The sequence below is a fragment of the Megalobrama amblycephala genome, linkage group LG6, assembly GCF_018812025.1.
Source record: "Megalobrama amblycephala isolate DHTTF-2021 linkage group LG6, ASM1881202v1, whole genome shotgun sequence".
Taxonomy (NCBI): Eukaryota; Metazoa; Chordata; class Actinopteri; order Cypriniformes; family Xenocyprididae; genus Megalobrama; species Megalobrama amblycephala.
In genome coordinates this window covers 3,816,191-3,827,904 of record NC_063049.1, presented here as the reverse complement: position 1 = coordinate 3,827,904, position 11,714 = coordinate 3,816,191, and the positions used below count along the sequence as shown (strand labels likewise).

The 11,714-nt window shown below is 37.8% G+C and overlaps 1 protein-coding gene across 3 annotated transcripts in view; it reads left to right on the top strand.

Moving 5' to 3' along the window:
* Positions 1-6,961: 6,961 nt before the first annotated feature.
* Positions 6,962-11,714, top strand: part of LOC125269696 (NLR family CARD domain-containing protein 3-like) — a 61,360-nt gene continuing 56,607 nt past the window's right edge. For 2 of the 3 annotated variants that reach the window (XM_048192640.1, XM_048192639.1), the window contains exons 1-3: positions 6,962-7,122; positions 7,347-7,431; positions 11,218-11,331. In XM_048192640.1, the coding sequence (XP_048048597.1) occupies positions 7,382-7,431; positions 11,218-11,331 (164 nt within the window). In that variant the 5' untranslated portion in view covers positions 6,962-7,122; positions 7,347-7,381. The remainder of the gene's footprint in view (positions 7,123-7,346; positions 7,432-11,217; positions 11,332-11,714) is intronic. The other variant, XM_048192641.1, reaches the window with a different exon arrangement.

Genomic DNA, 11,714 nt, shown 5'->3' with positions numbered 1-11,714 from the left:
TGAATCAGAACAGAGAGACTCTACCCATAATGCTTTGAGCTCATGATGAATCAGTGACAGTGAGATGTTATAGAGTCTCTTCATTACATTAATACTGTCACTGAAATATCATGTCACAATAAGTGTGTGTGTGTGTGTGTGTCAAAGAGATTTGTAATTTATGAACACAGAGCAGGAAGGAGTACAAGTGAAAACAGGGAAACGGTCAATAACTGTATAACATCAGATTGATCAGAGATACATCAGAAGAAGAGAGACAGATGGCATCAAATACAGCATTTTACATTACAGTTTGTATGTCATGTGACACTGTAAACAGATTACCATGGTAGAGACTGACACATTACTGCAACACCCTTATAAAGATCAACTACAGTATAGATTCAGTCATATACAGTGAGATCATTTACTGTATTACAGCAAACTCTGTTCTACACAAAACCTCATGACTGTGTCATACTTCACATCTTCTGATAACACACTGAATAGATACTATTACAAACATTATGGATTTTATGTCAATTATGTAATTCAGGTAATGTAAGTGTGTTTGTAATGTAATCTGTATCCTGTAACTGTAATTATTTCAGCATCAAGAGAGATTTAAACATGAATCTTGCATTGTTTGCTATTGAATGAACTGATTGTTTAAAGTACTAAACTGAAAGAAGATCAAACTGTTGTGTTTCTGTGATTAAACCAAATGTTCTCATCACATATCACAATGATCTTGTGTATGAAACAGTGATTATGAAGAATGAAAATATGAACAACTAGAATGAAAGCATGAGATCAGGTTTTGCTGTTACAAGTGTGATCAGATTGGAGTTTTGAAAATATACACTTACATGTGAAAATAGTACCAAAGTGAATAAAAAACTGTAAAGCAGGAAAATCAGCAGACCACACTGCGACAGCTCTCTCAAGCAGAGCAGATTGATGGAGAGAGGGACTCAAACTCTTGATCAGCATCATTCAATCATTGTCTGAAAGAAATCTTGCTCTCAGAGGATCAGCAGACTCCATCAACAGGCCAAACAACAGCAGTTTCTGAAAGAGGCAGAATATCTTACAAAATATGATCCAGTTTTAAATGACCGTGTCAGACGCATAAACTTAAGTGACATTGTACACAAATTTGAGAACTCCCATGTTAATGCCGTGGTTATAGTAGCTGGTGATTTTAATAAGTGTAATTTTAAAACTGTCTTTCCCAACTACTATCAGCATGTTAAACATCCAACTAGGGGAGCACATATCCTGGATCACTGTTACAGTAATGTAAAATCTGCTTATCAATCTAGTCTTAGACCAGCTTTTGGAAAATCAGATCACTCCTCTGTGTTACTTCTTCCTACATATATACAGAGGAGTAAACAATCAAAACCTTCGTCATGTATTGTTCAGTGCTGGACGAAGGAGAGTGAAGTGAAATTACAGGGATGCTTTGATGCTACTGATTGGTCTGTGTTCCATTCAGAAAATTTGGATGAGTATTGTGATGCAGTGACTGGGTACATTGACTTTTGCATTGATTGCTGTGTTCCAAAAAAGGTAATAAAACGGCATGCCAGTCAGAACCCGTGGTACAATGCGGATGTAAATAGGAAAATACAACAGCGGGCCGTGGCTTTTAAATCTGGTAATGCTGTTGCTTATAAGGTGTCCAGATACTCTTTGGAGCGCTCTATTAAAGCTGCTAAACGAGGCTATGGAGCTAAGATAGAGGGACATTTCACGGTGGCGGACCCTCGACGTATGTGGCAAGGGCTAAATTCTATCATTGATTGGAAACCTAAAGGAGGATCTATCATTAATGTTGATCCATCCTTGCCAAACGAATTAAATGAGTTTTATTGTCGTTTTGAAACTGGATATGTTGAACCTGTTGTTTTTTCGGCTTGTAATGAGCAGAGTTTAACAATCATTCAGGAGGATGTCCAGAGGATCTTGTCCAGGACGAAGGTTAGGAAGGCACCTGGTCCGGATGGTATTCCTCCTCGTGTCCTTAAACTGTGCTCCGAGCAACTTGCTCCTGTTTTGACTGATCTTTTTAACATGTCACTTGGGAAGTGTACTGTTCCAGCTAGTTTTAAAAGATCAATCATAATTCCAGTGCCCAAGAAGACACCTGTGACGTGTTTGAATGACTATCGGCCAGTGGCCCTTACATCTGTCTTGATGAAAACCTTTGAGCGGTTGGTGTTGAACTTTGTTAGAGATCAAATCCCTATGTCTGTGGACACACTACAATTTGCATATAGGAAAAACAGAAGTGTGGAGGACGCCATTTCCTTTGCTCTGAACTCTGTCTATAAGCATCTTGATGCACAAAAATCATATGCTAGAATGCTATTTATAGACTATAGTTCAGCTTTTAACTCAATGGTCCCAACAAAGCTCTTTCACAAATTGAAATGTCTTGGACTCGATGATGCCATTTGTAAATGGATTTTAAACTTCCTCACTTGTCGACCACAAAGGGTCAAAATTAATGGCTGTATTTCAGATGAGTTGTATGTTAGTACTGGTTCACCACAGGGGTGTATTTTGAGCCCCCTATTGTTCACATTGTATACTCATGACCTTGTAGCATCCTATGATAATAATGTGATAATCAAATATGCCGATGATACAACTATCATTGGGCTGATTAGTTCAAACGATGAATCTCAGTATCGTGAGGAGGTGGAGAATGTTGCTCAATGGAGTAAAAAAAATAACTTGCTTCTGAACACTTCAAAAACATGTGAACTTGTTATTGATTTTTGTCACAACAGGAATCAGTTGCCTATTACTATCTATGATTCTGATGTGCAGATTGTTGAGAAATGTAAATTTTTGGGTGTGACTCTTTCTCATGATTTGAACTGGAGCTCTAATACGACTAGCATTGCTAAGAAAGCGAGACAGCGCCTCTTCTTTTTACGCAGGCTTCGAGAGTTTACTCAAAATACTAAGATTCTTTTGAATTTTTATTATTGTGTAATTGAGAGTGTTTTAACTAGTTGTATTACTTTGTGGTATGGTAATCTCACCCTGAAAGAGAAGAAGGCTTTGAACAAAGTGGTTCGCTCAGCCAGCAGGACCATTGGCTGTACTTTGCCATTCTTGGAGGTTATATATAAAGCTAGACTTTTGAATCGAGCTTTAAAACTCGTTAATGATGCCTCAGGCCATCCTGCAGGGGCCTTCTTTGAGATGCTTCCCTCAGGGAGAAGGTATCGCTCGGTAAAATGTTCTACTGATCGCCATTTAAACAGTTTCTTTCCCCAAGCTGTAATCATTTTAAACAAAGCACTTTAAATTTGGCACTTTATATTTATGTGTGGATTCTATTGTATAGCATTTTACTTTTGAGTTTTTATGTGGCATCTGCTTATCTGTTTTATGTTATGTTTTTTTGTTTTTTTTTGAGTGTTTGACATTGTACATTGTACTCAGAGCTTCTTGCACATCTTTTCCAATGTGGTTTCATACTGCAAATGGCTAATAATAAAGTGAACAGTGAAGTGAACAGTGAACAGTGAACTTTGGTGAAAATCACACTACCTACTGGAGGAAAACAATCCAAAATGAACTCATTGTTTGTATAAGTGGGAAAATACTCAGCACTGTAGTGACAGAAATAAAGCAGTCAAAGTATTCTGCTATCATTTTAGACTGCACCCAGACATCAGTCACCAGGAACAAATGTCAGATTGTCTCCACGTCAACACCTCCAGAGATTAAAGACCACTTTCTGGGTTTCCTGCTCCAGAGTCCACTGGCTTTGGCCTATCTTCATTGATTCTGAACAAGCTGGAGGAGCTGGGCATCTGTTTTCAAGACTGCAGGGGTCAGTCACATGATAATGGCTCCAACATGAAGGAGTGCAGGTCAGGCTGATGAAAGAGATGCTCGTGCTCTTTATGATCCAGGAGGAACACACTCCCTAAATCTAATGGTTGCAGATTCAGCAAAGCAGTCAGTAGATGTCTTCAGCTTCTTTGGCGTAGTTCAGAAGCTTTACAACTTGTTCTCTGCTGCTCCTCAGAGGTTCATTCTTCAGCAGCATGTCCAGATCACGCTCAAGTCATGAGGGGCTTTCGCACCGGAGGAACCTTTTCATAGTTCCTACAACTATTGGCTGAAGGACCCGGATTTTGCACAGGAACTAGTCTTCATTAAACAATATCTTCTCTTCTGTGTCATTCTCATACATTAGCCGGGTCTCATGTTGAAGGCTGCGTCCTCCAGAGGTCATGTTCGAAGGTTGCATACATCACTGAGGCTGTATCGTTTCAGAAAAGTAAGTAGGACACTCCGAACGCGACCTTCGAATGCGTCTTTCTTTCACAGGAATTCAGAGGATGCAGGAGGAGTATCCTTCACTGCTGCAGATTGCCCACAATTCTTTGCATCGCTGTTAACAACCATCATTTATTTGAAAAAATAAATAAATAAATGGCGGCATCAACAAATGTACAAGCGAAGATGTGTTTAAAAGTAGTTTCATGCTTGTTTTCTATTATTATTATTATTAATTTATATTATTATTCTATTTAACTCTTTACTCTTATTGTACTCATTCATTCAGATTCCTTTAACACTTTGATTACAATCACATAATCAATTCAAAGATTATCAATACAAAACATCAAATGCTCAGAAAAAGAGTAAAAGATGAATACCTGACATTAGAAAAATACACATTTCTGAGTGTCCTGGACACATGTGGGCTGATCTGATCACGGAATCGCCCTGAGCCTCCTGCAACATCTCTTTAAATACTCAGACCAAGATTGAAACTTCTTTCAAATGGAAACATGAGTTCTCAATGGGAATTTGGATTAATCAGGGTCCTAGACTGAGTAGTTTACACCTTTTGGGGACAGAAGGACATTTATGAAAGACCCGGTGAAGGTGGACACACCGATTACAGAGAGCAAAATATCTCTAAAATCTTTAAACCTTTATTACCTTCTGGTTTACTTCTGTGGGAATGAGACGTTTGTACCAGTCGCACTGAGACATTTCAAATGATACCAAACATGTATGTATGATAACTGTTCACATTAAACCATATAGATTTTGGGTGAATTTCAGGTCATCTCTGCATGTAGAGAGACGAGATGGGGGAAGAGGGGGTGAAGGAAGGGAAATGTAGATTAAGGCAATGCTGAGGTGTGATTGACTCGGTGTGATTGAGTCTTGGATGGGGATGTTAATTTTGCAAGAGACAAGTTCAAATGTTAATTTCCTTTGTTTTCTCAAAGAGTCGCCCTCTCTTGGTCTAGACGGTCCAGCATCAGTCTTACAGCTATATTCAGCAGTATGTGTTATATATAAGCACCTGTTGCTTTCAGCAGACACAGGCCTATGGCCAATCAGATCTGTCTTCAAACATCAAACTAACCCCTGTTAGGACAGCTTCTGCAAACTACAACATGAAGTCATGAAAACATGGCATACATTTACATTTACTATTAGTGAATGTGCATAATAACTAAAGTGAAGACATTTATTTTAGAAGGCTTTATATAATACAGATTGATTCAAATCAGCTTTAATGATCATCAGGAAAATAATGATTCGATGATGCAAACAGAGATCAATTCTCTAAAAAGACAATAGTGTTGCTGAACTGAGGTCAGTTCAGTGATGATGCAGATGTTAAATTAGTTCAGTTTGACTATATAGCAGCTCTGCAGAAAACAGTTTTTCATTGTCCAGCTTAGTTCAGTTCTCATCAAACAGCGTCAGTGCAGTCCTTAAAAAATAAATACATAATAAATACATAAATAATATAATAATAATTAATTGAAAAAATAGCTTTTTAGTGTAAATATTAGTCAAATCATTTAGATAGCCTAATGCCCAAAGTAGTCTAAATGTGTTGTTTCAGCATGACCCAATGGTTGAAAACTGACAAGAATGAACTCAAAACAACATCAGAGAAGATTTTAAAATCTTTATTAAAACTTGCAGTTAGATCTGAATTTTATTTCATTCATTCTAGTGAAAGTCACGATGCTGCAAAATAAACAATTATAGAGACACAGTAATGTACAACTTCAAAATATGTGACGAGGAAAAACAGAAATATGTGCTCGATTAGTTTTTTGTATCTCTAACGTTAGGAGACACATTAAACCCTGATGAAAGCTTTCTAATAAAAGCTCGTGCAAAGCCGATCATTTTATCCTATTATGTAAAGATTATAAACAGTTGAATATGTAAATTGGCATGTGTTCATTCGGCTGTATTATCTTATCGAAATAATGTATCAAACATGTTGTGATCCGAAGATAAAACAACAACTTTCATTCCTTTCGTTTGTTTGTGTTTCAGTAAAGCCACGCCCACAGCGGAGTGAATATTCATGAATATGCTCGTATGCTCCGCCCACTGGAACAGTGTTTCACAGGAACTCAATATTACATTATAATCATCTAGTGTGCGTTCAGAGGATTATACTGATAAAATCAGCTGAAACTGTCTTTATGTCTTTATGTCTCCATGTCTCCCACAAATTTTATAATCAGTTAAGATCTGAAAAATGTCAAGAGTGTCCAAACTTGGTTTATACTTGGTAATTTGTTTATATTACTATTATATTACCACAGTAACTATAGAATTAACACAACAAATTAATTCAAGTACTTTACTATAGTATGGTTCAAAACACTATAGTATTTACTATAAAAATTACTGTGGTATTTTTTTTCATGTTTGACCCTCAGATTCTGTGATAAGAACAGCGCAGCATTAATATTTAATTTATTCTCTATTCAAGCATGTCTGTGCTCGCTACGAAATATCTACCTTAGACGTTTTTAAACATTAAACATATTTTAAAGCATCATTTCGCTTCAGCGTCTGCCCACTGCACGTCATTTGCTGAACAGCGACACCTGGTGACAGTTTTCGATAAATCACCTATTTCAGCACAACACCTGTTTCAGTCACCTGCTGTCTAAATGAAAGTGAAAGTAATCTTCAGAGCTGACGTTTCGCCATTTTAAACAGACAGAAATAACTTTAATATCTTTAAAACTGTAATAGAGTCGATTATAAAAGTTTAGGCAGGAATTTATGTGTTTCTACTCGATGGAAAAGCTGTAGGATTTCTGTGAATCGGTATGTATGATATTCTTCAACCTAAAGAAAATGATCAATGTTTCTTGTGTGTTTAATGCTGACTGTGATTGTGTAAAAGTCTAAAGATCATTTGTGTTTACATGTGACTAACTTCATGTGTCTGAGTGATGGTGATCTATTTCTCCAGCTCAGGATCATTCAGATGAGTTATAAAAGCTGTTTGATTACTTTAGTTTCTGTGATTGTTTGTCACTTCCGTCTAGAGTCAGAGGTGGAGATCAAACTGTTCAGATCCATCATGGACGACACACAAACATCCAGAAATCAAGATTATTTTCCACAATACAGGTACTTTGAGTAACTCATTAAATATAATTTTATGTTATAGAGGAAATGACTATCTATTGATTTTTTTTAAGTTTAACATTTATTGAAAACAATAAGCCGCCTCGTGCTTGTCATAATTGTTTTTTTTTTTTTTTTATATTATCTAAAGATGATTGTAATCATAAATGATGTTCTAACATAAAGACTCAGAGGGCAGGTAAACGTTTACATGTTATTTATTCTTTAAAGTATAAACAGATGGTAGTGACGAACGGTACAAGTAAACATGGTTCAACATTTCATGCTTTGTTGTACTGAAGTTCTTTGGTGTAGGCCCCATCCTTCGTCCGAATCCTGGGGATGCAGATTCAGAGCCCAAGTGAAGCTGTGTTACCTCAGTTTTAATTCATAAAATAAACTTACCTGCATGAGTAGTATTTAAGCAATTGAAAGTATTTCGGTAGAATGAATTGACTGATTCCTTTTCCTGAAGTCCAGGCTAGGACTCGCGTGTGGCACTGAAATCGGTCTCTCATTGGCAGTCGCGCCCGTGATTCCACGCCGAGATTGTGCCTTTAGCACAGGTAAATTAAATTCATTTAATGCAGTGAAGACTATGCAGTGTTATTTTACATTTTAATTATTTATTTCCTGGATCTGAATACTTACCTGAAATATATAAAACACCATTTATTTCATTTAAACCACCCCAATCATTCTAGAATTATTACTTTCCGAAAAGGGTTATTCAAATAATCTGTTGAATTTGTCATATCGCAATATATAGTCGCAGAAAGATAGCCTTATTACCACACAGACCATACTTAATAATGTTTCTGCCTCTAACGTTACAAAGGAAGTCACTTCGACACTAGATGCACCATAAGTTACAAAGCGTGTCGTTCTTTCTGCTGCTAGACACGGGTCCAACACTCAAAGCTTTAAAGGATGTTAAGGTCTTGTTATTTCATTAAAGGTGCCCTAGAATTAAATATTGAATTTACCTCGGCATAGTTAAATAACAAGAGTTCAGTACATGGAAAAGACATACACTGAGTCTCAAACTCCATTGTTTCCTCCTTCTTATATAAATCTCATTTGTTTAAAAGACCTCTGAAGAACAGGCGAATCTCAACATAACACCGACTGTTACGTAACAGTCAGGATCATTAATATGTACGCCCCCAATATTTGCATATGCCAGCTCATGTTCAAGGTATTAGACAAGCCAGTATTAACGTCTGGATGTGCACAGCTGAAACATCAGACAACAGCAAACAAGGAAAACAGTGAAAAAATGGTAGATGGAGCAATAATAACTGACATGATCCATGATAACATGATATTTTTAGTGATATTTGTAAACTGTCTTTCTAAATGTTTCGTTAGCATGTTGCTAATGTACTGTTAAATGTGGTTAAAGTTACCATCGTTTCTTACTGTATTCACGGAGACCAGAGCCGTCGCTATTTTCATTTTTAAACACTTGCAGTCTGTATAATTCATAAACACAACTTCATTCTTTATAAATCTCTCCAACAGTGTAGCATTAGCCGTTAGCCACGGAGCACTATCAAACTCATTCAGAATCAAATGTAAACATCCAAATAAATACAATACTCACATGATCCGATGTATGTGTAACAACCCCAGCAAATTATAGGGATAATACACAGGTTCTCTACTGGATCTAAATTATATATGGGCTCAATAACCAAGAAAACACAAGGACCACAATATTAATCAAATACAAATATAACAATTTTATTTTTGTACAATCATAATATTAAAACACAGGGTGACAGCAGGTCAAGGCAATCATGACAGGGACCATTCAACTGGCTATGTATTTGCACGAATGATATTCAGTAAACTTAACTCATGAAAGAATACAGCATCAACGATCAAGGCAAACTATACAGCCCAGGGTTTCAATGGTTGTTGTGAAATACATTAAATTCATGTGAACTCCCAACATGCATAATTTCATTACACAGCAAACCTCAAAGCCATATAAATATCAAGTACTAAATCACATAAATACCACACATAAATACACACATAAATAGATAACCCAAATATCAATCAAGACGACATACCATCAATACCCCTCAAGCTAAATACCCAGCCGTCGTCAGTATACAGTACGGGAGATATGGGAATTGATAACCTGCCCTCATACCCCGTACTCATTCACACACACTCACTTTACAAACACATGGCGCCGGGGGACCATAATAAATATACACATTACCCAAGGCCTCCCCGGCGAACAGAGCAATTCACTGTCATATATAACAACAAATATATAAATAAATATAAAAATGTACTGCTGGCTTTCTTACCCGCTACCGGACGTGGGGTACAGCGTTCGAGGAAATCAGCGGCGGCCGCCTAACTTAGCAGGGGAAAACGCCCAATGCTACAAACTATCCCTCCCAATCTATTCGCACGCGTCGTACGATAATCTCCAGCCCACGTCCCGGCTTGGCAGCCTTGGCAAGGAACTCAGCAGCACTCACAAGAAAAACCCCCCCAAACAACAAAAACATCATACCTTTATAGCTTTGATCCCTGATTGCTAATGCAACACAGGTGTTTCTTTTACCTGGCACAGCACGAGGAAAACACTATGGATGCCGCTGATGTCACCACACCACTTATTTAGAATGAGCAGATCCATTTTGAGGGTTATATTAGCTGTGTGAACTGTGTTTGTGCTGTTTAAGGCAAGCGCGAGCTCCGTGGGCGGGGAGCACAAGATTTAAAGGGCCACACACCCTAAATCGGCTCATTTATAATGATGCCCCAAAATAGGCAGTTAAAAAAATGAAAAAAAAAAAAAATCTATGGGGTATTTTGAGCTGAAACTTCACAGACACATTCAGGGGACACCTTAGACTTATATTACATCTTGTAAAAAAATGCACTGATGTTAGTGCTATTCTATGCCCGCTGAGATATACCTTACAGCATATTAAGTAGGACATAGTAAAATCACTGAGCTAATTCGCTATTCCAGCTTAAACTCTGTTAATCGTGTGGCCTCTGATTATGATGTAGGATCTGGGTGTATGTTGCTTTAAAGTTTAAACGTGTGGGGTTTCCCTGAGCCTTGCAACGAGCCATGGTTCGCCATTCTTTGTTCTGTGCTTTTCTAAAACAAACGGTAACCGGCGTCATGTGGGTCATGATGCAGACTGCACTGTACACCTCTGCTAATGTATCTAAAAGAGCAAAAGAGTACAATTATACACCCAAATGACATCAAAGTGCATAAAACGATGAAAATACTTATAACTGAGATGAAGTGGCTGTTGTAGTGATGACGAGAGAATATTGAAGAGTGCTTTGATGATAGGCCACATGTCACGTGATTTTGCTGAAACGAAATTCGAAAATAGAAATCCACGAAGAGTGGACCTGCATGCTTCTGAAATTTGAAACGGGAATTACTGTCTCTCTCATTGCCGCGACAGCTCAATGAACATTCAAAATGATAGGCTAACATGAACTTAAATGACGCTGTAGCATTTAACATATTCCATCTGAAATTAACATTTTCACATTGTAGTACATCGAACTACCGCTAACATTTTCTGTGTGATTATTTAGATAATCACAATAATAGGCCTGTACATGCATCGTGAGGAACGTCAGCGTCATCAACTGCGAATGTGAAACAGAGAATTCAGTGCTCATTTATACCAGGTGTCAAGCAGTGATTGGCCAGGCTTATTACGAAGGATGACATGACATTAAGTCTTCCTGGTAGAACTTGCGCTAACGCTTTCATTTCTGTTTTAGCTCAGTTCATCAGAAGAGATCAGAACCAGAGTCCAGCTGTGTGTCTATGAAGAGTGATGTGTCTATGGGTCATCCAGTAAACTTTAAGAGTGGAGATACACAGACTGGCCTCAGGTATAACATTTCTATAAAAACATGATTATTGTTACAGATCCCTTGTTCCCCTGGACTCTAATTCCCATGATCCTCCTGTTTCTTCACCTGCACTCACTTCCCTCGTCAGCTCCTCATCATCACGGATCACCTGCACCTGGACTCTATTATCAGCACTCCCTTTATATGGCACTCACTCCCTTCACTCCTGGTCCGTTCTCTGTTGTAATACTGTTGTGTTAAGTGTATGTTTGGTTTCTCCTCGCCTGAGTTTATTAAAGTGATGTCTTTATTGTGGAAATCCGTATCTGCCTCGTCTCTCTACCAGCTACACGTAACAGAAGAACGGACCAATACCGACCGGATTTTCCACAAAGAAATGGAGACTTTCCCCAGCTCCCTGG